Source organism: Copadichromis virginalis, linkage group LG20 (assembly GCF_057382275.1).
Source record: "Copadichromis virginalis isolate Kocher_CV1m ecotype Utaka linkage group LG20, C_Virginalis_male_GT1.1, whole genome shotgun sequence".
Lineage (NCBI taxonomy): Eukaryota > Metazoa > Chordata > Actinopteri > Cichliformes > Cichlidae > Copadichromis > Copadichromis virginalis.
Genome location: NC_140637.1, coordinates 9,542,556 through 9,569,674, shown reverse-complemented (window position 1 = coordinate 9,569,674; position 27,119 = coordinate 9,542,556). Strand labels below are relative to the sequence as shown.

The following is a 27,119-nucleotide window of genomic DNA, read 5'->3' as shown; positions in this document are numbered from 1 at the left end:
CAAATTAAAGCATTCTTTTTCTGGTTTGTTCTTTTCAGATATCTTAAGTATTAAAATTACAGTCATGTAGCTTCTTTAGGCTCAACATAATGCTTTGATAATGGTTTTTTTTTTTTTTGTGAATTATACATAGAGGGGTGAGCAGCTGTATCTGCATGCGGTTGTGCACAAGCTGAACTCTTTGTCCCGCTGTGTGCCTGAATAGAAACCATTTTCTCCTTCTAGTCCACTGTTCTCTCTGCCTCTTCCCCTCCTCCTCATCTCCTGCAGTCTCTCATCCTATTCTCTGCCCCCCTCCCCCCTCTTTTCTTCTCATCACACCATCATTATGCAACTCTGGGAAAAGAAACACACTGATTGTTTGTTCTGAAAGAACAAATTACTACTGACAATTAAACTTTTCTCCATCCAACATTAAGATATAATGGCACTACAGAGTTCTTTTAGAAATACTCTTGATGCAACAGTGCATCATTAGTGCCTGGCCTGGTTTTGTGTCATCTGTGAAACAGTGTGGGCCTATGACCTGTGAGCCTTCAGTAAATGTTATGAGAGGATATTGTAAAAGCTTTATCAGACATTCAAATACAAGCCAACATGGGTACTAAATTGTAAATGTTTTATCATGTGCCTCGTTATTGCTCATGCCCCAGTTCTCCTCTAAGCAGGCTGCCTGCTATATCAAATAGATAAGCTGTATTACTGATGACAGTTGATACAATCTCTGACTAAGTTGAAGCCATATAGACGTGAAATGAACGTCAGATATTGAAAACCCTGTACTGCTAAAGCAGCTGTGGAACACAGTGTTAGTAAGCAGCTGTGCAAACCTGACCTTTGGTAGAGAAACCTCAGATGTTTTCAGAAATAGAATTATAATCAAAACATTAAAAATCGCTGGCTGATTAGGGTATCAGAATGCAAGTTGAATATGTCCTCATTTTGAGCATCAACACTGTCTCTTATCACAAAACATCCACGAACCACCATGAAGGGGCCTTTTAATTCCAGCTATTCTCAATGTGTTATTCATGGTAATGATACTAGAGATGTTAGACAGTATTTCTTATATATATCTGATATATTTCTTATATCTCAGACTTCTGAGGTGCGGTTTTTACACACACACGCACGCACACACACACACAGACACACACTGTTTGGAACGGAACATATGTGTGTCTGTGTGTGTGTGTTGATTTAGACATATTCTCGATTTAGACTTATGTTCTGTAATTTATAATAATGGAGAATAAGCTGCAGATGCTCAGCTTTATTTTTTTTTAAAAAGGAAAAGGGTGCCTGTTTTTTAAAAATCTGCTCTTTAGTGCGCATTGTCATTGGTTAAACGTTTCCTGGATTACATCTCATTGGCTGCAGACTGTGTCTGTCGTCTATCTAACGACGCCCCCATTTGCCAGCTACTTCCGCTGCTGTGTCAAGCTGAGGCTACACAGTAAATTCTTGTTCATCTTTCTGGACTTGCAGATACATTCAGCCTGCTCACGCCACTCAGGTACGATGACAGATATTCCGTTGGTCTTTCTATGGTCTTATGTTTTCTTTTCAGTGCCCTAAATTTTGCTTTGGCCTCTCTATTCAAAAAGGTGGCTAACCATGCTAGTTAGCCACCTTATTTTTCTTTAGCCCGCCCGCTAATGGTAAAGCGCTAGCTGTCAAAAAGCTCCGGCCAGCCTCGGCACTGTCAGTTTGTTGTGTGGGAACAATGATTTAAAAACATTGTTCTCATTTAGGAATATTGTATAGTTCGTCACATGTTAAATTTGGCAAGTTAAAGTGTATGCTATTATGTTAGCAAGCATAGAGTTTACAGTAGCATTTATTAGATGGGTTGTCAGAGCTGGGTGTTTTTCAAGTTGTCAGTGAAGGTTTAATTGGTAATTGATTTAGAATATAATTATTATTTGGGTATTTTTAATGTATTGTCAGTGCAAGCAGAACGATTAAGTTCCGTGTGCTGGTAAAAAGCTGCTGGTAAAAAGCTCTTGATGGTTGAGTGTGAGGGAGTCCTTCAGAGGAAAACATCTATTCAGATTAAAACCGTCACATTTTCTTCACCTGCAGCAGTTTATGTAAAGGTGCAGATTAAAGTCATTTCCTATCACGTTTCACTGCCTCAGCAAACATTGGTAATGTCTCCCCGCCAGGCTGACTTCTTCCCGATTACATCCGCATCTGACTCGCAAGAGATTAAACAAAGGTTTGTCGTTTAAAGCTGGTGTACTTTAGGTCATTGACACAAGGTTTGCTCTGACACAGTCATCTGTTTGTCTACTCTCCCTGACAGACATATTGCTCAGTGGCATTCATAGTAGTACTACTGCATGTTTCCACTGTCACTAAGGAACTTAATGTAAGGAAGTGATACTGTGTTACTGACGGTCAATCTGCTTAGCATTGTTTGTTCATTTGATATCGATCTTTTGTAGATATGTCAGTAATAACTGTGAGGCAATTCACAAATGTTTTGACTACCACAATTTGATAAAGTTGAACTGAAAACGTTGAACCAAAATAACATCATCTAAGCAGATGATGAACAAAAAGTTCCCCAGAATCAGAATACTTTATTGATCCCTGGGGGAAATTATTATTTGTTACAGTGCTCCATTATAAATCAACATTAAGACAAGACAGACAATACGCTAACTAAGAATAGTACAATACATACATACATACATACATACATACATACATACATACATCACTCATAAATAAATAGCTGGAAAAGAAACATGTGTAGTTGTAGCAGTAAACAGTGTGTTAAGTGGATGCGTTGTACAGGGAGATGGCCACAGGCAGGAAAGATTTCCTGTGTCGTTCAGTGGTGCTTTTCGGTAATCTCAGTCTCTCACTGTACGAGCTCCTGTGACTGACCAGCATGTCATGTCATGTCTTAAACTTTTTAAGAGTTTGTTAAAAAAAATGAGAGGTTTTGTTTTTGGTGGTGATGGTGTTTTTTTTGTTTTGTTTTTTTGCATGATGGTACAGTGGGGGTGGATCTTTTGGATCCTGTGGATTATGCTTTTTGGACTCCCATAGTTGCTATGTGTTGATCTTGGGGCTTTGGAGGCCCAGCCAACACTTTAGAATATTTTTCATGCACCTTGAACCATTCCTTGACAGGTTTTGTGGTGTTACAGCATGCATTGTCCTGCCTGGAGAGTGAGTGCTGCTCCATGGGGGTCAGTTTAATTATGGGTTTTATTTGTCAAAGTATAAAAGCTGGCATGGAAACTTTCCCAGCAGAACATTGCACTGAAAGGATGCTCTGTGTTATGTACTTCACGTAGTAGCTGTTTTATTGTTGCTAATCATCTTTTGTATGGTTAGGATTAAAGTGAACTTCCCTTTTTAAAAAAAATTGTTGCTTTATCCACAGGAGTATGAAGGTAGACACATTTTGTTTTTATCTTTACATGACATACTAGTCTGTCCTCTCTGGAATTGCAGTTGTTGTCATTTAGTTATGGGTTTTCCTCCCTAAGGTACCTTAATTACCCTCACCATGGTGTCTATGGCAATAGATTCCATTTGAAAGGGGAGCTTTACACTGTGCTCGTAAGTAAGTTTACTAGCACAGGTAAGGTAGTTACCTTAGAGTAATGTAGTTCCACTTGAGAGCTAGATGAGCAGTTGTCCTTGTTGAAACAGCAATTGCCTAATTAAAGTGTTCATGGAATAAATGCTTATGAGCGTTCAGTTGTGGAATATCTGTGTTTTGTTTATGTTTTGCTTTTGTATTTTTTTTCTGCCTCACATTAGAAAAAGTTTGTATGAGTACAATTTGTCTTTCAGCAGGATTGCACAAACGATTATTAGCCTGACCTTCATGAAGCTTGATGGAGCGGTGGTACGTGGGCAGAGGAAAGACCCATTGAATTTTGGTGGATCTTTTTAAATGAGCAAAATAGGGCAATGGCTCTGGTGGAGATTAGCCTGCCTAATGCTCTTGTAGTTGAGTTCTGTGGCTAAATTTAAGTGAACAGGAAGAAGATGTTGCAAGCCATGTCCCAAAAGTTGGGTTTCAGCAGTGTTGAAACCTAACTGTTGCAGCAATGGGACGGTCAGCAAATGCAAAATCAGTAGTTGTATTTGGAAAGCAGGGAGGAGTCTTGGTGTAGGTATGTTTTCAGTGTGATTTGTCTGTTAGCAAATGCTAGGTTGCTTCTGCTAAGCTAAATTTGAATCAATTTATTTAAGTGGAGCATGGGTGAAGACCCATGAAATCTTTAGTGCAGCTTTGTGTCTCTTTCTTTAAATTTCTAATTAATTGTTAAAAATAGATGATGTTGTTTGTGTATCACATTATATTGTGATATTCTGTCGTTCGTACAGTTGCATCATGTACACGAAACTGCACGATTTCCTCAAAAGTAAATTAAAGATCTTTCAGAAGTTTCTCTGAAGCAAAAAAAGACTGGTATATTTTTCCTTTGGTAATTTATAACTGTAGGTGCCCTATAAAATGCAATTAAAGTATATTCTGGTAATGTGAAATTGACTGGTTGTCTCTAAAATCCATTGGAAATGTGGCTCCACATACCTTTTTACCTAAATGCCAGAACGCAGAGAAAGTTTAAACCCAGTCACCTGAACCTGTCAAATAACAACTCAAGTGCAAACAATGCTGATCACAAAACATGCTTTTGTGCACATGTTTTATCTAAACTCAGGAGTGCCATTGTTTGTGTTAATGGGTGGACAATTCAAGGGAGTTTCCAGGCAAGATGCTGAGCAGGCTTTGTTTCTGCATACACTGTGAAGGTAAAACTCCTCCTAGCAGGTTCTTCTTCCTAGCAGGTATCACTGGTATGTGCTGACTCACACTGTTCAGTAGTGTTGTGTGTGAGAGTGTGTGAGAGTGTGTGTGAGAGAGTGTGTGAAACTATACGTTCAAGCATCCTGCCCAGAATGAGACAGTATCTTATGCCCAGTGGGGTTTACTTGACTTCAAGCAGGAGTAGAATAAAGAGAACAAGCTCCTCCCTTATATTTGAAAGACAAACAGACAGGATAGACTAGCGCACATGATTACACATATGATTGAGCTTAGATCTCAAGTGCAACAAATTCAATGAAACATTTGTTTGGAGCTACCTTTAGTCTTTAGAAACTTACCTCATCAGTGTTAGGGGTGTTACAAAAAAAAAAAAGAGTGGGGCAAGAAATTAAATAAAATAATAAATTGCATATTATTCATTACTTTTCTTAAAAATAATGCAGTGTTACTTTCTCTGATGGGTCATTAAGTAATTTGTTCCATTACTTCCAAGTAACAGCGTAACATGACATTAAATTCGTTGTCACATAAACTCATATACATAGAGCATCAAATTACATCTCTGTATCTCTGTTATATGTATGCTAATTTCTTTACATTTGCAAATGTACTCCACAGTTTTTGTGTACTTGTTTGAGACATTTTTTTCACCCCCTACTTCCTCACTTCTAAGGCTGAATGACTTATGCAATCTAGAGGTTACATGAGTCCTCAGTGTATTTCAGAAGTTTCACTGGGAGCTTTTGTTATTATACGGCAAGATTTTTCACTCTATCATTTAAATAATCTGTAAACATGTTTTACATTACAGTAAAGAGGAAGAAATGCAAAAGGATCAAAAAAGATCTGACCAACATGGAAAAAAGATTTGTACTTGATTCTCATAGGAGAGTTTACTTTTCGTCACACATTTGAGTTATTATTGCATCAGATGTAAAAGTGTACGTTTGAGGCTGTTTGGGTGTGGTTTATTGCAATTTCCTCTCTTTAAATGGATTAATGGTTTTAATGTTAGCACTTAGTTTTTCTAAAGTGCTCCAGTCAGTGGATGTACTCCGTAAGGTTAGTCTTGTGATTGAAGTAGACTGAATTTGATTTCATAGTTTCAGTATACTATAATAAAAAGTAATTTGTGAATGATTGTCAGTTAGACCGTCTGTTGGTCTTGTGCTCTACTTCCATTCGCCAGCTCTTTGGAGCTTGGAACGTAAGTTTGGATAACATCATAGAAAGCTCACGGCTCTCCAAGGGGAGATTGAGAGACCAGTGTTGGACTGTTAGAACAGCTTTGAAATTTATGAGTTGTTCGCACTAAAGTAAAAACTATCATCACTTCATGCGGAGACCCCTTCGACGCCAGCTGCGGCCTCAAGGCTGGAGATGAACAAAACACCCTCATAACGACTGTGTTTAGACTGTTCCCCCCATTCCATGCAAGGCCACCTGGGTTGGCTGGAAGACTGTTTACTTAGCCTGGCGGGGCGAAGGACACTGTCTCAGCTGAACTCTGGACACACACATACACTGACTCCCCCCCTCCCTTTCCAAACGCCTTCGATGCTTGTGCCCTACCGGGGAAGATGGCAGTCAACTGGACCAGCGCAGACATGCTGCAGGACCGGATGCGCTGTCTACACCGGCTCTCTCTTACCCTTTACCTGCCCCTGTTGCTTGTCTTGTGTTTCTATGGTGTATTGACAGTCATGTGCTTTTTGTGCTGAGGTGTTTTTTCTATTATCAAACTGTTCTCCCACTAGGAGCTCAGTCTGAGTAGAGTTTTGTTTTTTTTTCCCCTCCTCCTCTTACCTCATGTTATGTATTTTTTTTCCCCCTCCTCTTCTTACCTCATGTTATGTATTTTTTTTTTCCCCCTCCTCCTCTTACCTCATGTTATGTATTTTTTTTTTCCCCTCCTCCTCTTACCTCATGTTATGTATATTTTTTCCCCTCCTCCTCTTACCTCATGTTATGTATTTTTATTTATTTATTTTTTAAAGTTGGTCAGAAGGTTCCTTTGTAAGTACAGCATGCGCCATTAGCGTGCTGCCTGCTGTAACCCTAATTTCCTTCGGGATTAATAAAGTATTCTGATTCTGATTGTGATGAAAACAGGAAGCACGGAACACAAAATAAACTAATTTTGGTCATTTCACCCAGTTAGACTCTTGCTCAAATAACTTTTGCTCTACGTCAGTCTAGAGCTGGGCGATATGAGATTTTTTCATATCACGATATGTTTTTTTCATTTCAGGCGATAACGATATCTATCACGATATAAGCCAAATAACTATATTTGTAAGATTTAAATGTGCCGTTGCTCACAAGTAAAATGTGAAATATTTCTATTTCTATGCTGTGGTGTGCTGGGGGAGCAGCACAGCAAAGAAGGACTCATCCAGGCTGGAGAAACTGATCAGGAGGGCTAGCTCTGTGGTCGGCATGAAGCTGGACACTCTGGTGACAGTGGCAGAGAAAAGGACATTAAAGAAACTGATGGACAATGCCAGGCATCCTCTGCACACGGCCATAAACAATCAGAAGAGTCTGTTCAGTGACAGGTTGCTTCTCCCAAAGACAAGAACTAACAGACTTAAAAACTCCTTTGTCCCACACGCCATCAGACTGTTTAACTCCTCTCTGGTGGGGAGAGGGAGGGGAAACAGGAGGACAAAGGAGGGAACAACTAAGCTGTAGTGCCTCTTCACCTCACTGTACAATACCTTTTGTGCAATACTTTTGTAAATAGTCAACGGTGCAATAGACTCAATACTTGAAATGTGCAATTCACTTGTATTTTTATTTTTATTCCTATTTATTCTATTTATCCCCTTCGTATATTTTATTTATATTGTCTCTGTATTTATATATATGTGTGTGTGTATAACTCTGTAACTTCTGTCGGTGCTGTGCTTTTTTGGAAATCGAATTTCCCAGAGGAACCCACCCGAGGGATTAATAAAGTTCTATCTTATCTTATCTTAAATAATCAGCAGCTTGTTTTTATTTAAATATTTATTTCCCATAATAAGTTCAACAGGGTAGATGTACTTAAGGAACATGAGACTTTTTCAGATAAATAAAGGCAAATATTGCAAACTACACAAAAGGCAGCCGCTAAAGCGTTTAAGTTTCAAAATAGAACAAACGAAACAGACTAAATTGTCAATTCCACTTAGAAACAAAATATTAATTCTAAAAATAAATCTTAGTTTGTTTTACAGAAGAACAGACAAAACTGACTAACTTTTGTCAATATCAAATAAACTGAGAACTAAAAGGAAATTCTCAATCTCTCCTTGTTGTATAGCTGAGCTTTTCAAACAGTTTTAACAGTTACTTTAGTCTGACAAAAGCCGAATGACGAATTAGCGCTTCCAGTCAGAGACTGAGGCTACGTCCACACGTACACGGGTATTTTTGAAAACGGAGATTTTCCATTTTCGTTTTAAAAAAATAATCCCGTCCACACATAAAGGCAGAAATGAAGGAAAACGCTGCTATGAACATGCCAAAGCAGCAGGTGGCGCTAGATTTCTAACCGTGCCTAAATGTTGGCCAATCAGAAGTCTAGAAGCCTCGGTGGGAAAAAGTAAACAAAGCTGGGGCATAGAAGCAGAACCGAGTCGTATGTGTGGAGGGACAGTAACTGTGTGTATATGTAAGCATTTAAACACTGCAGAGAGTAGAATTAACAGTAACAGTATTGTAGAAATTCATTTCACCGAAACAATAACGTGGCGCAGTGTGACGCATGCACCAGTTTATTGTATTTCCAGACTTGCTTTCGGCACAATTTACAGTGCACGCTACTCTATTTTTGTCAGACTTGAAATAGCCGAAATACCTTCACACTACGGAATTTCTATGGCTCTTCCGTTTGACAATCTCTCCGGCATTGGAACCATCATCTGTTTTCTCTTCGGTCACGCTCGGTTGATTTTTCTAGTCGGCACACTCATTTCCTCCATTATGCGCTGGCTCCATTACCCGCTGGCTGCTTCCCAAACAAACACACGTGCGGCTTGGCACTTGTGCTGTACGTAACAAGTCACGCGACGTGACGCTGCGGCCGTGACGCTGCGGCTCTGCGCTACTTAATTTGGATTGGCTGACCTTTTTTTTTTTTTTTTTTTTTTGAGGACAAGAGCGGCGAGGTCTATCGCGATAGCTTAATTTCTCTATCGAGTAAAAGTTATATCGCGATACATATCGTTATCGTTCTATCGCCCAGCTCTACGTCAGTCTAGTACTGGCTTACAGTACAAACATTTGTGTTTTGTAAGATGCTTGGGCTTAAGACAATCACGTAACAGCCTTTCCTGTATACAGACATGTTTCTGAAAAGATAAGAAACTAAAACATCATGAACCATTATAAACTACTGATTCAAACTTGGGGTGTAAGAGGTTTGAATCCCTGATGAGATGGCTTTTCATTGTTAACCAATATGGACCTTAGAAAAAATAGCGACCACGCACATAATGGTGAGTTTGGATAAATGAAATCTTAAACTCACCATTAACCAAATACTTCGCTGTTCTGTGTTATGTCTACACATAGCAGAAGACTTCACAATGTATATGTTATGAATTGTAACTTTAAGTGCTTTGTTACCAGCAGCTTGTTGCAAAAACACATAATTTGCTCTCATTTCTTTAGTTGAATGTGCAAAAAATTTCAAAGATGACAGTTTGACAGATGTCGGTGCAAAAATATAATTTTACAAGTTAATTCTCAAAGAGCTATTGGCTGAAAACTTGGCATATCTCTGCTTGGTGTGCAGAGACCTGATACAGGACCTGGGAAATGCATCTGGCCTTTGAGTTGATCCACCCATTGTTTGCCAAATGAGATCTTTGAATGTTTTTCAAGAAGCCTAAAGAACTGTTCCTGGAGACTACTGACAGAAATTACAAAAAGGCTTCAGTACGAGAGTTTAGGCTGTGTTGAATGATAAATTTTGTTAGAATAGTGCAAACACTTTTTTTTTGTTGCCTTACACTGTATGTTCATGTGTATTTGCGCCTGTTTCAATAAATCATTGTACCCGTTTTCTAGCAAAATATAAATTCAATATGACCCAAAATGAGTGACTGAGACTATAAGCTTAATGGCAAAATGGTTAGATGCAAAAAAAGAAACATTTTCCAGTAGATTTCTATAGGACTTGATGTGTCCTACGTCCAGCACAAAATCATGAAGAGAAAGTTAGGAATGAGCAGGCAGAGTGGTTGGGGTCACCACGTTCAACAAGACCAAGCTAGGTTCATTCCTCCTGAGTAACTTGCTGTTTTTCAGTAGTGCACTACTTTCTGAGTGCTTTCTGAGTTCAGTTCCTTGGGTTGCTGCTTTGGCTTTAGTTTACTTGCAGCTACATCTACAGAGCACAAATGCCTATTAACACTCAGATCTCCATAGCGATTCTGTCCACCCCCCTTCTTTTTTTTTTTTTTTTTTTCTCCCCCCCCCTTCCCTTTCTGCACTCATTAGTGCACAGACAGCACACACAGCAAAATGCTGCTCTCTGTTGAACTCCCTCTAACACAGTGGCCTGTCTGTGATTCTTGTTCCCACTGTTGTCTCTCAGGCCACATTCACATCCTTCCTACTTCTCTCAGAATGGTAGATGAGACCCATTTCCTTCATCTTAACCTTGAGCCTTTGCTAGGAAAACTTAATCACATGACATAAATAGCAGTGTGGCATCTGAGTATTTAGATGTCTATATAAAGTGTATCAGATGAATGACAGTGAATTGCAGGGGTTATCCGTGTGTCCTTATAATATGCATTTGGCATTATTTGACCGAAAAGTTCTGGGAACTATCAAAGTGACATGAAATGACATCAGCACAGAGTATAATTTTGTCCTGGACCACAGGTTCATAGAAATAAGCCTCTGTGTCACAGAGACTAGTAACAAGAAAAAGTCCAGGACTGATCATTCTTATATGTGAGGAACTAATATTAACAACAATAGCTAACATTTAGTTCACACAGTCCTGCATTAGATAGCCCTTCTGGCTGTGGTAGAACAGGTCTCTTAACAGTGGGCCACATTTGGGTTATAGAACAGTTGCCAGTCCTGTCTCTATATATGCACAAACAGAACCAAAGCACAGATGCTTTCTTAGTTTCAGTGTGGACTTGCTGTCCTTGTGGGCTATCCTAACACCATAAATCACTATGAGGAAAAATTGGGGTGAGGGGTGGGGGCTCCTGTTTCATCACATTGAAGTATTAAACAGTTATTCTACACTTTAACCTGGCCAGTGAGAATGTTAGCCATATAACTATTAGCAGATATCTGATGGACAGAAATCTAGTCCCAGGGAAACAGAAGTTACTGTACTTAAAGTGCTGGTCCCAAGTCTGGATAAATGGCAGAGTAACCTTAGGAAGGGCAATTTGTACCAAATCAAACATGCGGTTCCATGTGCTGTGGCAACCCATTTGGAAGTAAGGGAACAGTGTAAAGTACCTCTATCTGCAAATAATAAAATGATAACGTTAATGTGGGAGCTAGGCAACAAATATTTTCAGGCCTACCTTTATAGATATTTGTATCTGAAAACCGTTCATTTTTCTTAAAGTCCCAGATTCAGCAACTAGACAAATGGTGGAAGCTTACCTTACCAATTCTATTTAATCAGCAAAGAAAGTATTGTGCCATATCACCAGAAGTACAGCACTACCTCAGGTGCAACCTTTCTCTAACGTTAGCCTTTTTTGGTTGTCTGCTATACAGTTTCTGCCATCAGTGGCATGTTTGTATGTGAAACTGACTTGGTATGTGGTATGTGTTTCAGTCTGTAGAGGTGTGTCCCCTGTTGAGGTAGGTGTGTGTAAAGAGAAATATAGAGGTGTGTGTATGCTGTATCAGTATGTTGCATGGCAACCTTGTCCTTTACTTTCTTTCACCTTGGCTCTACCTCTGCCAGTCTCTTGACTCTCTCTCTATGCGCCTTTTGGCTTTGGATGTTTTTGTCTGCGGTGGACAGCAGAGACAGACATTACTTGGCTTATGAATGGAATTTTGGCATCAGTAGGTTTGCATTTCAAATGATTGTACAACATTTGGTGACAAATTTTACAATCTGTAATTAATGAAGGACTCGGAGTGCGATTTGACACAATCACTTGTCTTGTAACAATTGCTTTAGTTTAAGTAGTGTCTCATGTTTTATCAAAATTAGAAAATCTAGGGATAAACTGTGCACGTACCCTGTGTAATATTTTAAAATGTCTGTCTTTGTCTTCAAAAGAGAAGATATTATTGGTCCTGTCACTATGTATTTATAAATCATTTTATCCAAAAAAAATGGATTAGTTCATGATATAAAGTTTTATTTTAGGTTTAGCTCAAGCTTTGATATGGGTACTGCTATATCTAATTTTGCAGGTAATTAACTAACTTTATTTAATTATTGATTTAGAAAGTTTCATAACAGTTTTATTTTACTTTCTCCTGATATTTCTGGAAAAATGGACACCGACAGTGAACTAAATCAGAAAGCTTAGTCTGTGGGTCTGTATTTGAAATGAGTTACATGAATGAGGAATGGGGTAAAGTTATCTCTGTTCCAAAGCTTTATCTCTCTGTTCTGTGTATATATATTTTTTTCATCTGCTGACCTTTTTTGTGGCTACATTTGGTGAGCTATTTTCAAAGTACGGAGGAGAGTGGTTGTGGTGCTCATATGGTGCCATGTCTGTCATGGTTACGTAATGGCTCACAAGGCGTGTGAGACAGCGAGTGATATGATCTGAGAGCTTGCTGCAGCCAATCGGATACCTCTCTTTTTCTCTCGCTGTCTGTGGGTGTGTGTGTTAGAATCTGTTTAATTTATCTGCACAATTCTGGAATGAAAAGTAAGTTCTTTTAAAAATGCAAGACTATCAAAAAGCAAAACAAAACTTCTAAACATGGATTTAAACTGAAATTCAAGTTTTAGTGTGTGCAGATAAAAACGGTGGCTTGTCAGTGATTATGAAGAATTTATTTTCACTTTCATCTATTGTTGCTGATGCTGAGAAGGAATCCTGGGGAAACATTTGTTCTACAAAATATAAAAGAAGACTAAATTAACAGTGTTGTTAATGGAATACATTAGAGCACATAGAATTAATAGATTAGACAGTCTTTAATTTCCAAGTATTGCACTCAGTTTACTACTTTTCAAATACACAAACCTAATTATTCAGGTCGTCATGTGCCTCTGAAACTGTGCTTCAGAACAGCTTTAAGAAGTAGTGCTAGTTGGACATCTTACAAAGACCAGCTACAGCCTGAGTGCAGTAGTCATACTTTGTCTCAAGTGCTGCATCTCTATCAAAAGAAATTTTCTTATGATCTGAATAGGTTTAACCAACCTTATAAAATGGGTCTGCTTTTTAATGGGTTGTGAACAAAGAGCAGTTTGAGAAATGAGCTTAGAGTTCGAGTCAGTGTTGTCTTGACTTTTCTGAGTGAGAACTATGTCAGCTTATTTCATCAAGTCAATAATGCAGTTCTATTATTGATGATAGTTTCCATCACTAAAGCACACACTCGTCATCTTCCTGTTTTCTCTGTGTGCCTTAGTGGAGCTAGGAAAATGTGATGGATATCCATTTCTGATATTGCCTTATTTTAGAAAGCTTCACTGAAGGATATTGATTCTGGTGACAGAGATTGTAGCACTGTTGAATTACAAACTGTGAAGTGGCCTGTCTATTGTACAAAACATTTAATGTCATACGCAAATTTTATTTTCAGTCATATTTGCTTTGTGCATGGATGTTAAGGTTGGGAAAACGTGTTTTGTCTGTCATTCTGTTGCTGTATACTATAGCTATATATAAGGTTCAGTGGTCAGGTATTTGGGGGGAATTCATTTGGTGATGTGAAGACAATGTGCGACATGCCTTTTAACTGACAGCTTTGTTCAGAATCTGCTGTAACATTATGTTCACATAGCTTCCACAGACCACTGACTATGAATGCACTGAAATATGAATAAAGATTATCATACCACGACTCAATCTTTAAGAAGTGAGTTAGAGAAGGTGGTGTTTTCTTCAATCATATTTTCGACACAAACCCTGGTAGACAAGTGCATTAGTCAGATTTCCTCCGGTTGGGATTCCAAAATGTCCTGCAGAACCATTTAAAGGTTTGGGAGTTCCCTAGTTTATGTGATTTGTGAGGCCACAGGAAATATCACGTTTGTCCTGTAGATCTCCTGACTGATATGATCAGCTGATACAGTCAACTCCCTTTTATAGTGGAATTTCTTTTTTCTTTGTTTGTTGCTTTTAAAAAATGTTGGTATAAATCCTTTCTAATACTGAATGTAGGAAAATGAGAGAGATTCTATTTATTAATTAAAAAAAAAATCTAGATCTTATTTAAGCCAGCCTTTCACAAGTTAGAAAAATGCTGAGTTGGACACAGAGTTAACTGGTAGAATATTTGAATAATAGTTTATCATCCATTCGGTCCACCTTATCAATTGTGGACGCAGAGGCCAAAGTTCATGTGTGTGCTGAAGGCGTTTCCTTTCTCTGGCAAGGGCAAAACCCATCCACTGTGTAGAAATAGGCCAGGCGAGTGTGTAGAAGGCCAGGCGAGTGGGAACAAGACTGAATTTGGTATTTTTATCTTCTAAATCAGTCAGCTGTATGAGACTGGATATTTCTTTTAGGATTTTCTTTATGCTTCAGGTATGTAAAGATTTTATAATTCTGGAGATGAGGTCTGTCACACTGCATTACTGTATTATTTAGACATTAATCTGTGCTCTCTCTATTACTTGCTATTACTCTCTCTATTACTTGCAGGAGGATCCCAATAAGCAGCAAGTGGGTAGAAGGGAATTTAGGTTTACTGTTTAATATACAATTATATTAATGTAATTAATATTCATATTTTTGTGTTTAGAGATGCTTTTTTTTTCTTAAGTGTAACCTGTAGGTATCAACTTTTTTTTTGCATATCCCAAAATAGGTTCATCTGAAACAATTTTATTATTATGCTTCACAAAGGCTGCTGTAAACACAGTGGATAACATTTGGTAATTTGGTTTGGCTCCTGATGGAAATACTGCTGTTAAAATAAATCAGAAAATTGTAAATGCAAATGGAACTTTGCTAATTTTAAAAGCTGTTAAACGGTGGAACACTGATTTAAAAACTTGATCAGTGGAGTTATGACCATAAGAATGAGTTTTCCATTAGATCAGGGGTCCCCAACTCCAGGCCTCGAGGGCCGGTGTCCTGCAGGTTTTAGATCTACACACCTGAATCAAATGATTAGCTCATTACCAAGCCTCTGGAGAACTTCAAGATATGTTGAGGAGGTAATTTAGCCATTTGAATCAGCTGTGTTGGATCAAGGACCCATCTAAAACCTGCAGGACACCGGCCCTCGAGGCCTGGAGTTGGGGACCCCTGCATTAGATGGATGGGGCCATGCCTTCATTAGTCAAAAATTTCTTCTAGCATGGGACTGTTTGTCCTACAATAGGCATCTACAAAAGTTCTTTTTCTGTGGCAGTAGTAGATAAAAGTGTCAATGTAATTTATTGGAAAATGGATTAAATAAAAATAAAAACAAAAAACGCACAGAATACAGTGGAATGAGATGTGTATGTCTTACACAAATTCACCTTTGCCTGTTCCCCTTCCCTCAGGATGTGTGTCTTGCTCATATAATATTAATATTATATGAGCATTTCGTTGCCTTGTAAATATTAAGATTGCATATAATTTCCTCCCACCGTCCAAAGACATGCAGCTTGTGGGGATAGGTTAATTGGATAACCCAAATTGTCACTAGGTGTGAATGTGTGAATGAATGTGAGTGCGAATGGTTGTTTGTCCCTGTGTGTTAGCCCTGCGACAGACTGGCGACCTGTCCAGGGTGTACCCCGCCTCTCGCCCTATGACAGCTGGGATAGGCTCCAGCGCCCCCCGCGACCCTGAAAAGGATAAGCGGAAGCGAATGGATGGATGGATGGATAATTTTAGTAATAGTTGTAAGTAAATATTGCATATATGTGTAACCCTGCCAATGGAGGGTGCCATCTAGATTACATCTGTCATATTGTTGTTAACACACATGCGTTTCACATATTCTATCATCCTTATAAATCAAAGGGGCCAATTTAATTTTCATATATCTGTCTGGTATTCTAGTTCTAATGTTTAGAGCCATTGGTGATAAGATAAAATGGATAAATGGGCCCTTGTTTACCTATTCCTTAGGGTGTGTGTGTGTGGGTGTGTGTGTGTGTGTCTCAACATTTGACATGTGGGGTGTGTCATAATAAAATGATGTATGCTATCTTATATTACTGGTAAGAACAGGCACATGGTAGTAGTGGTTGTAAAACTAAGCTGATTGTTTAAAAAAAAAAAAAAAAAAAAAAAGTGTCCAGATGAAAATATTCTGTGTAATGGTAACAAAAATCTTTTTACATATTGTGTGAGGTTTTTACATGTTAAATGGTTTTTAAATATGGTCGGCACAGTGAACAAATTCCTTTTTAAGTGCAGCTCGGGTTTTTGCTAATTAATTGACACTAGGGCTGCACGATTTTGCATAAAATGAGAATCACGATTTTTTTGGCTTAGAATTGAGATCAGGATTCTCTCACGATTTTCTTTTCCAGTATAAATATTTATTGCACTTATTAACTGCACATCAACTTCGTAACAGTTGAAACTGAACATAAAAACAATAAATAAACATAAAAACAACAAATGTCTCACGTTTTGTTGTTGCCGCAAAATGTTGTACTGCTTGAAATTCCGTCTCCACTGCGTGAAAACATCTCTGTTTTCACGCAACAAGCCATGATAGACAAAATTGTGACTGTGACAGAACAAGCAGACTTTGAGCGGATGGAACAGATGGTTAGATCTACTGTAAAGAGCATCAAGATAGTCCACTTAATGCAATCTTCTCTGCATGTTGTTTTTATTTTTGAAGGTTATCATTCCAGAAATGGAAGAAAATGTGTTAAAAGTTTGATTATTCTTAGTACATTAGTACTCAGAGCATGAAGGATGCAATGACATTGTGTGCAGCTTTCTGTAGCTCACAAAGGTCTCTGATTTGCTATTGAATTGTTGCTCTAGGGCTTGTGTGAATGTGTTTGAAGAAAAATCATATGATGGTTTATATTCTCCCAAATTGTTTCAACTCCAAAGAAAGTAGAAATCCCTTGGAGGGAGTGGAGGCTACGGCAATTTCAGTTATAAATTACCTTAAATTGCAGGATTATTGCAACCTAAGAACATTATGATCCCAGCAGTATGTTTACACCCTTAAGGCCTTTATACATAAAATTTGTATAAAATTTGTGCAAGTAATTTGGTTTCAAAAATTTTTCGACTTTGTTTTGGGGGGTTTTGTGCAAGTTGGTTGTTGTATAAAGGCATTTACAATTAATTAAATGAGAATAAAGGATTATACCCATTTTAAGAAAAAACAAACAAAAAATAACACATTTTTGGAGGTCTGAACTTTAATGTGTTAACTTTATTTTTCCACTTTTGACTTAAAAAAAGTGGAGGGAACAAACATGGCAAGTAAACACTAGTTATAACCTTTTTATATTGATTGTTAGTAATATATTTGTTTCTTCTTTTTTTCTTTCTACAGATTATTCATTTGCCTTGGTCAAAAGAGCCACATAAATTGAAGACTGGAAGTGCATCCGTTGTTTGTCTGCTAACTAAGCAGCTGATTTGCTCAAATTGACATCTGCTGGTGTCATTCCTCTGAGGACAGACCATCTGCTGAAAATCTGTGTGAAGCTGTATTTGGGACATTGTCTCGATATCAGACAAACATTGCTCTGTTGTTGTGGTGACACTCAAGCGAGACCTAGATTGACAGGTCTCCCTCCAGAGTAACTTTTCAGAGCAGCCACCAAAAGGAACATGTGCTAGAAGTTCAACATCTGTCCTAAACAACTGGTCAGCTTTGACTCTAGAAGATGAGCAATGACGATGAGTTCTTCGATGCCGTCACAGGTGGGTGCTTAATGTACATACTTATTGATGTGTTTCCCTCTAGTTGATCTTTTATTAAGAAAGGGGAAACATGCATGCTTCCTGTATTTCAGGACTGTATTGTGTTTTGTAGTTCTCACTTCTCCTTTGGTAGTTTAAAAACTTAAAAAGGGTTTTTAGAGGAAGAGAAATATTTTGTTTAGCGTTTTGGTATTTATTAGACCTGATGTATATATGTAATCGTTATTTTTCTTAGGTCTTAGTCTTTCTCTGGAAATTGCTACATGGTTTTTCTGCAAGAGGCTGCCACTCCTAATTAGATGGTCTGTTTTTGTTGTCGAAGCACAATGCTGTCCAGTGGAACTTAACCTGCCTTCGTCTGATGATTAGTTGAATAATTCAGAGGTTGGCTGTCTTACGACTATGATTAGTGATATCAACAACAACCTGGAGGGTGTGTGGTTCATACTTGTGTGCCTGTATTATATTCACAAAGAAATTTCATCTGGTAGAAACTGCCAAAGTTTGTGTCAGTGGGATAGTAGTGACTACCCCAAATCAGCATATTTGAGGAAGCCAGCTAGACTTCACTCTTTTTAAAAGTATTTTCACATTTCTTTTTTTGCTGATATCAAGCAGTACCCATTTACAATTACAAAGTACAGCCATGGTGACTCGCCTGGGGTTTGTGAGCAAGCATTCTTGGAAGCAGATACCTGGAAACTCAGGAGAGATGAACTTTGAACTGTTTACTCTAGGCAGATCTACCTCAAGTTTAGAAGACATCAAAACAATATAAAATCTCAGGATTAATGAAGTCAGCATGTGTAGGTTCAGCATTGAATGCTGAAATATGATTATAATATTAACTCTGAGAAATAAAGGCATGCAAACACTTTATTGTTGTAGATAAATTAGCAGTGCAGCCACTTATTTAACAGCTCGTTCTGTGCAAGGATAATAAGAGGGCAGGCAGGGTGGTGTTCTCTGTTAATAAATATTAGAATCACTGTTTTGTTGTTTGATTACCCCATGTTGACGTAGAGCCATTGCTATATGGCTGTCGTCACTTTAGCAAGTCATTTCCATTCAGGTATAAATAAAAGGGCTGTGTGTGTGCCTGCACCTGTCTTTGTGCCATTGTTATGATCATCTTAGTAATTTGAGACAGATGCAGAACAGGGGTGATCTATTATTTATGTGGTATCATCTGGCTTGGCTTTAGCATCTTTTTCTCTTCTTAATTTACCCTCAAATATTTTGTTGTAACTATTTATTTTAAAAATATTACTAATGTGCTTGATGATTTGCCCCGGGCACACCTTCATAACACCTACAGAAGCTTGAAATACATTGTTGAAGTGCAGCTTATATAATACATGAAAAGAGATTATCAAATATTTAAAGTTCCACAACCCTGGCTATGGGTCAACACTAATGTGTGACAAATAATTTTGTGTTGCACATCCTGCATTTAATGAGTCAGTTTCATACTGTGCAATACATTTTGTTTCTCAGGAAGTGGAACTTGCGACGTCTCAGTATCCATCCATTCGCTTCCGCTTATCCTTTTCAGGGTCGCGGGGGGCGCTGGAGCCTATCCCAGCTGTCATAGGGCGAGAGGCGGGGTACACCCTGGACAGGTCGCCAGTCTGTCGCAGGGTGTCTCAGTACTAAAATAAAATATTTTGTTGTGACTTATGTGACGATACGAACAATGCACCTTTGTACCTGACACCTGATTAGGCGTGTTTTCTGAGTAATGATAGTCATTAGTGTTTTTAAGCTTTTGTTAATGCACCACCTTTAATTGCCCACAACTCCATCCTACAGTACTACGTTGCAGATTATTCCAGCCCATTCTCATTCCCACGCCATGAACATCTGCCTTTTTGTTAAATCCACTGACGAGATGCAAGATATTCACAATCTGTCCTTTTTTTGAGATTATGATGGCGAATATGACTCCTTATAATATGCTCTCCTCCATGTTGAGCAATGATGCCGAAAGGTATTTGTGTTAAATGTGGCCCTATGTTGTCGTGGCCAGGCTTCCTTATGTGAAAGGTTTGAATTGAGACGTAGATTGTTATTACCTCATAAACAAGTTTACTGTTGTTGTCCCAGGTTTCTTAGTTTACAACAAGTGTAAAGAAGATGACATGGTGCGGATATCTATGACGTCGGTTTTCTTTGAATGCCACATTTCTTTTTCTTCCGCAGGCCTGGAATCGGACGAGTCGTGCGAGGGGCTGTCGGAGGCCAGTTTCAAAGATGCACAAGGGATTGACAGCAGCAGCCAGAAGAACAATGGATCAGTCCCACAAGAAAATGGCATCAAGAAACACAGGTACTCCTGCATTCCTCACCCACATTCCATCTGCTGTGTGTGTACTTGTTTGTGGATAAGTACTCTCTTGGTCAAAAACAATTGAGTTAAGTGGAACATTTTTGGGCAGGGTCACAATTTGTAATGGCTCAGTTTCATACAAAACGCATACACAGAAAGGCACACAATGGGTGCAGCAGTTTAAAGGTGACGTATTTTTAAACTTAAAAATAATGAGGGGGGGGAAGGGGGGGGGGGATTTGTTGTTGTTCACAGTGGGGGGCTGACTTGGGTGACCTATATGTGAAGGTGTGGTGTGTTTACTTGAGTTAATTTCCTTTTATAAATTTTAAGATGTCAGTGGAAAATTACCAAATAGGAATTTTAGGATAGTTAGGTGACTGGGTTTAGTTCCTGTGAACAGAGGTGAGATGAATTGGCTTTGCACTTGTTCTTATCTTCGTGCAGAATTTCTTTATCTTCTGCCCTGATAACAAACCTGAACGCACTATCTCTTATCTGCAACCTTGGATATTTCTTTTCTTCTCCATTTCAGGACATCTCTCCCTGCACCCATGTTTTCCAGAAACAATATCAGTGTGTGGAGTATCCTGAAAAAATGTATTGGACTGGTAAGGGAAAGCTGGTTATCAGATTTAAGAGCTTCTCTTCTGTACGTGAAAGGCTTTCATAGAGAGGTTTTCATAGTCATATTGGGCAGTATTTACAGTTTTTAATTTGCACACAGATAAACTGAAACAAGAAAAATGTATTACATAAAATTACTTGTTAAAACCACAATTTGAAAAATGTTTTAGAGTTCAATAGTATAAAGGGTAATATGTTAGGTAGCTTTTTTCCCCATTATAATTTACTGTAATTTCTTTCCATTTTTTCCCCCTTTATATGCACTACTGTGTTTAGTCATGTTGTATTTTAGGAGTTATTCTAGTTAACCTGTGGTTTAACTAGTGTTTAGTGCTTTGGCTGCTGACACAATTACAGTTTTTGTGATATAATAGAGTATATTCAGCTTTTATCTTAATGTTAAACAGGAACTGTCCAAGATCACGATGCCCATTGCCTTCAACGAGCCGCTGAGCTTCCTGCAGAGAATCACGGAATATATGGAACACACTTACCTCATCAACAGAACCTCCTCAATGTCCGACTCCATAGAGCGCATGCGGGTAGGGAGAGACGTGGACACACACGTCCTGTGTCATCTACCATGTTTCTCTGCTGTCACCCCTGACACTCTTCTCCACCCACTCCACCCTAGCTCCCCACAATGACATTGTCTTTACCTCTCTTGTCCATTGCTTTGAATGGTTGTAGTAGAGCCACCAAAAAAATTATCTAATCGAATATCATAAATGAAATGCAAATAATCTGGACATAGTATGGGGAGAAGGAAAAAAACAAAACACTAACAGACATACTCAAGAGATGACTTGGACACATACGCGCATGCTAACTTGGTCTGTAATTGTTTCTGTTTAGGCAGTAGCTGCTTTTGCTGTGTCAGCAGTTGCGTCGCAGTGGGACAGAACTGGAAAGCCCTTTAATCCTTTGCTGGGAGAGACCTATGAACTTATCAGGTACACTTGCTTTTTTCTCTCTCGTTTTTTGTGAGGTCACTTTGTTTTACCAGTTAGCTTTCAGTCTCTCTTTTCACCCCTGCTTCTTGCAGAGAGGACCAGGATTTCCGAATAGTGTCTGAGCAGGTATCCCATCATCCTCCAGTGAGTGCATTTCATGCAGAGAGCCTGGCTGGGGATTTCGTGTTCCACGGCTCCATCTACCCTAAACTTAAATTCTGGGGCAAGAGTGTTGAGGCAGAGCCTAAAGGGACTATCACACTAGAGCTACTCAAGTTGGTCACTTAAAATCTTTGCGTTTAAATTATTTATTCATTAATTGTATTCTAAAACTGATTTCTCATTGTGTTGACTTTTTTTTCACCTTTCCCTCTTAAAACTTCCTCCTTCATTCTTATTTCCCCTTTTTCTTCCTTTTTTCTCCCCCCTGCAATTTTCATCCAGGCACAGGGAGGCATACACATGGAGCAACCCTAACTGCTGTGTACACAATGTCATACTGGGAAAACTGTGGATAGAACAGTATGGCACAGTAGAAATAGTCAACCACAGGTATTTAAATGATGCTTGCATGATAGAATTTATTATTTTCTTCTCTTTTTTTGGGTTGTATGGAAGCCCCAAACGCAATTTCATTGTTCTTGACAATGACAATAAATAAATAAATACCAAAAAAAAAATACCGAACTAGATACTAAGAAGTGTTTAACCTGTATTGATCACAATGCTTCCCTATAACTAGAGTGAGGAAATGACTGCAGTCAAGTTCAGATGAAACACTGTAAGGCTAACAAATGTTTACCCACAGTTCTCCATTCCTGCCGTGCACCTTCCTTGTTTCGTCTAATACTAGACACCAGCCTGCTTATGGTCTGTGTGGCTTCACAGGCAAACAACGTCTCCTTCAACATTTATTTTTCTAGGAAAGCAGTGCAAAGCTTTTATTGTCCTTATTGCTAAGCGTGCTGTGTCTTATTCACACAGTTGCACAGATTCATGCTAGTAACTGTGAATCAGCCAGACCTTACTTGCACTGACTAACTGTTGTCAAAACAGCAGGGTTTGAACGTGAACCTCTTTTATACAAATAGCCATGCAAAGTGATTTATATGAACGTATAATTGCATGATAAATCCACCACTTTATAATGTCAAATAATGTTGCTTTGTCTGTTTAATTCACTATAATGAGCTCTGCCAGTGAAAAGATGTTAATTGGCTCTTGTCTCATTTTTCCTGCAGCACTGGAGACAAATGTGTGTTGAATTTCAAGCCCTGTGGGATGTTTGGCAAAGAGCTACACAAAGTGGAGGGATACATCCAAGACAAGAGGTTTGTGTTTACTCTAACTGGTTTGTCACCTACATTGTGAATCTTTCTGTCTTCAAACGTTTAAAAAGACATGCTAATGCATTTTCATTATTTTCAATCTCATTTTCCATTGTACTTTTCTTCTCCTATTATTGACCATTTTCTTTTTTACATTCTTTTTTTTTTTTTTTTTTTTTTTTTTTTTTTTGTCTTTTCTAACAATTTCTTCTCTCCACTTGCATCTCCAACTTTTTGTGTCTTGCCCTTTTGCTCCTTTTCCTGCCACATCTTCTTACTGTCGTTTTCATCTTCCGTTTCTATCCAGTAAAAAGAAGCTTGCTGTCATCTATGGGAAATGGACTGAATGCATGTGGAGTGTCGACCCTCAGGCCTATGAAGTACACAAGAAGTCTGAGAAGAAAGGAGACAACAAAAAGCAGAAAAATGTAAGAACCTGTGCAACTAATATTTTACATCTGCAATAAGAAATCATAAAAAAAACAACAGTGTAGTGCCAGTCTGTGGGCTTTCTTTCTTTTAAAAAATAAATAAATTCATCTAAGTCATATTTCCTTTTCTTCTTCTGTCTTGATTTCCTGTTATTGTCCACAGCAATCTGTGTGGTCGTATCTAGGTAAACTAACAAGCTTGTGTAGATCAGTGCAGAGGTTTTTCAGCTCTTCCCCTTTTAGTCTGCTTATTTATTTGTAGTTGTGTGCAAATGCTCCAAACTGCAGGTTTGGAAATAAACAGATACTGACAGAAGCTTTGATCTCGCTGGTAACTGTTTGTGCCTGCAGCGTTCAGTCTCTGCTGATGCTATCAATTGGTCCAGTAGTTACAGTGAGTTGTATCATTCACAGGATGAACTTGAGGGCGCTGAGAACGATGACGCAGATGACATGCCCGAAGTCCAAGAGACTGTGTCTGTTGTACCAGGAAGCACTCTGTTATGGAGGATAGACTCTAGACCAGCACACTCTTCTGTGGTATCAAAAATAAAGTTACACATCCAAATTGGTGGCCCAGAACGCACACACGCAAACACACTCATTCTTGACATCTTTTATTCTTTCTCTGTTTCCCAGATGTACAACTTCACAAACTTTGCGATGTGTCTGAATGAGCTGGAGCCCGGCATGGAGGCCATCCTGCCCCACACAGACTGTCGCTTCAGGCCTGACATCAGAGCAATGGAGAACAGCAACATGGGTAATTAGTTTTTATCTGATCAAATTTGAATGCGTCGCTGGCTGACATTCAATAACTTGTTTGACAGAACTGTTGTTTAAAAAGAAAACCAGTATGCTATGACTATGTGGATGTTTAAGACGACTTTTAGAATGATCACTCTGTGAAAGTAAAACAAAACACAACAACAACAAAAAACAAAACAGAACCAATAAAGAAAAGAAACTACAAATGTTTTACTTCTGCTGCTCAAAGCAAAGGATTGGCAATAAGTCAGTGCTTCCACCTGCTGGATGTTGATGGTATTGTGCAATCCAAAGTGAGTGAGTTCCACAGGTGCCTAAAGAAAAATGGAAACAAATGAAATTAAAGGGGTAAATAAGCACAAGACTTTTTCTTGTTTTATTACAATCTGAAACCTTTCAACTCTTTATTCTTGTGAAGATGAGGCCAGTAAAGAAAAGGAAAGACTGGAGGAGAAACAGAGAGCTGCCAGAAAAGAGAGAGCCAAGAGAGATGAGGAGTGGTCTACTAGGTGAGAAACGCACACTAACACATGCATTCACTTTAATAAATTTTTCTGTGGTAACCTTTACAACAGCTTCAAAATATACCAAAAGTAATGAAGTTTTCATGATGCTGTTAGATGTCCAGTGTACATGAGAATAGCAGGGGGATTGCAGTGGTGCAGAAACTGTTCTGGTTAGTTGTTAAGAGTAGAGCTGAGCCCTAAAGGAGAATCTGTTACCATAATGGTTAATCTACATTCCTACCCTCACCCATGGCCACAACATGGAATGTAGCTTTTACTGCAAGTGTTAAGAAAATATTATTTACATAATGGACATTTTGTGTTCCACTCTCATTCTGTTTAATAAAATTGAAGCTACCAACATCCGCTTACTTTATTACAAAGGCTGGAAACGGATTCAGTGAAGCGAAGTCTGTATATTTAAAGCTCACTAATCATTGATGAGATTTATTTGTTTATACCGTATGAAAACTGAGGTTTGTGAAGAAAGTTTTGAACTGAATAATGGATTAAAAGAGCTGCAGGCTGAAGACGCAGAAAGGAAGGACAGCTGTTAAGATTACAGATTGACAGGGAAATGCAGGTGGAAAATAATACACAGACTTCTTGGAGGTTAATTGTAAAAGTTATATCTAGAAACTGGTAACACACTTAAGACCAAAGCCATAGTAAATCCCTACGGAAGTGTAACCTGTGTTGATTTTTTTTTTTTTAGGTGGTTCCAGATGGGCACCAATCCATACACAGGTTCTCAGGATTGGATCTACACTGGTGGATACTTCAACAGGAACTACCAAGACTTGCCTGATATCTACTGAAAACCTACTTGCCTTTCTCCTCCTCCTCCACCATATCTATAACCTCCCGTTACACCCTCCCCCCTCCACCCACCCCCGGTCATTAACTGGAGATAAAATGATACAAATCATCATCAAGGCACACCAACTCAGATTGGAAATGCATACAAAGAAGCTGAACGTTGTTGACTGCCGAGTCTTCAGTAAAAGTGATTGTTTTGGGGTTTTTTTTGCGCTGACACACACACACACACACACACACACACACACACACACTTAAGAGAAGTTGTTATATTATTTCCAAGTCTTACTCTCCATCATCGACTAACATCTCCTGTTTCCCTGCTGAAGCACACTTTAGAGCACAATGGCCATTTAATTCCAGGTCAATCCCTCTGGCAGAGAGTTGGTAACAACTCAAAAACCTCACAGGTCCGTTCTGAATGTTTAACATCTTTGCTATTGAACTCTGTGCTCCGAGGATCTGCCCGCCAAGACTCTTGATGGCAGCATTTTAAAAACATTCACATGTCACAAATGAATTTTCCCAGTTTAACATGTGACTTTAGAGGATAAGGGTGTTGATCTGCAGCTGCTTGTGAATGAAACTGTTGTTCAGTCGTTTTTTTTTTTGTTTTTTTGTTTTTTTCATTCTTTTAACTAGTGAACTTAAGAGGAGTCCAAAAAGACTAGAAGTAAATATTACAGTGATGGTATATGCTCATCTATTGTGTGAACCCGTGTATAAATGCGTACAAGCACCTAAAAGCCATATTAACAGGAGAGGGTGTTTTTTCTGTGCGGATATGAATTAGAAAATATGAGCCTAAAGGAACTGGATTGTTATAAATCTCACTATCGTCATAGAAGAAACTTGTCGGTGTAATCCGAGTATCAAATGCAGCTCTAGATAACTGTGTTCTGTGGCAGGATTGGGTGGATGGATTCATGGACAAAGTGACATAAGCAGACATGAACGGGAAAAACTGGAGAAAAATGGCGACTACAGAAAAGTTAACGGACCGCAGATTAACTTGGCGTCGACTCGTATAATAGGACAACAAAACAAGCAGAAACGATACAGTGATGATTGTAGTCTTTTGTGTCTGTGCAGGCTGCTTCTTACACTTATGTGCCAAGCAGAAACACTATTTCTTAAAGTGAAGAAGGAGAGGAGGAGGAAAAAAAAAAAAGCCGGAACTCCTCTAATGAATGTTGGCACACACAAAAAAAGACTGTAGACGTTTTGGATTGTTGGTAGTGTCCCAACAGGGTCCCAGAAATTGGTAACTCGAGATGAGGTCCACTGTTGTGCAGTTTCCCTTTGATTTGTGTTGAGCTCAACAACAGTGTGACTCTACATTTAACCCATTCATTATTATTTTAATGCATCGTCACTGAGCAGGACTCACATTTCCCTTCAGATTCTAGGATACAGACATGTTGGTAAATGAATACTGGGATGAAATCCATCTTTTTCTTTTTTTTTTTTCTTTCTTTTCTTTTCTTTTCTTTTTTTTTTTTTTTTTAATTTAAATTTTTGTTGCTATGCTG

General features: G+C 38.6%; 1 protein-coding gene across 3 annotated transcripts; it reads left to right on the top strand.

Moving 5' to 3' along the window:
- Positions 1–1,413: 1,413 nt before the first annotated feature.
- LOC146684328 (oxysterol-binding protein-related protein 2-like) lies at positions 1,414–27,070 on the top strand. Of its 3 annotated transcripts, none has more exons than XM_085443478.1 (14): positions 1,414–1,516; positions 17,453–17,826; positions 20,029–20,155; positions 20,691–20,766; positions 21,190–21,324; positions 21,638–21,735; positions 21,828–22,010; positions 22,180–22,287; positions 22,977–23,066; positions 23,371–23,491; positions 23,909–24,034; positions 24,134–24,257; positions 24,681–24,771; positions 25,484–27,070. In XM_085443478.1, exons 2-14 carry the CDS (start codon positions 17,790–17,792, stop codon positions 25,584–25,586), a joined length of 1,419 nt encoding a protein of 472 aa, XP_085299604.1. In that variant the 5' UTR covers positions 1,414–1,516; positions 17,453–17,789; the 3' UTR covers positions 25,587–27,070. The 3 variants fall into 3 exon arrangements, with proteins under 3 accessions (XP_085299604.1, XP_085299606.1, XP_085299605.1); XM_085443480.1 differs by lacking the exon at positions 1,414–1,516 and adding an exon at positions 11,727–11,848; XM_085443479.1 differs by lacking the exon at positions 1,414–1,516 and adding an exon at positions 14,360–14,508.
- The last annotated feature ends 49 nt before the right edge of the window (positions 27,071–27,119 follow it).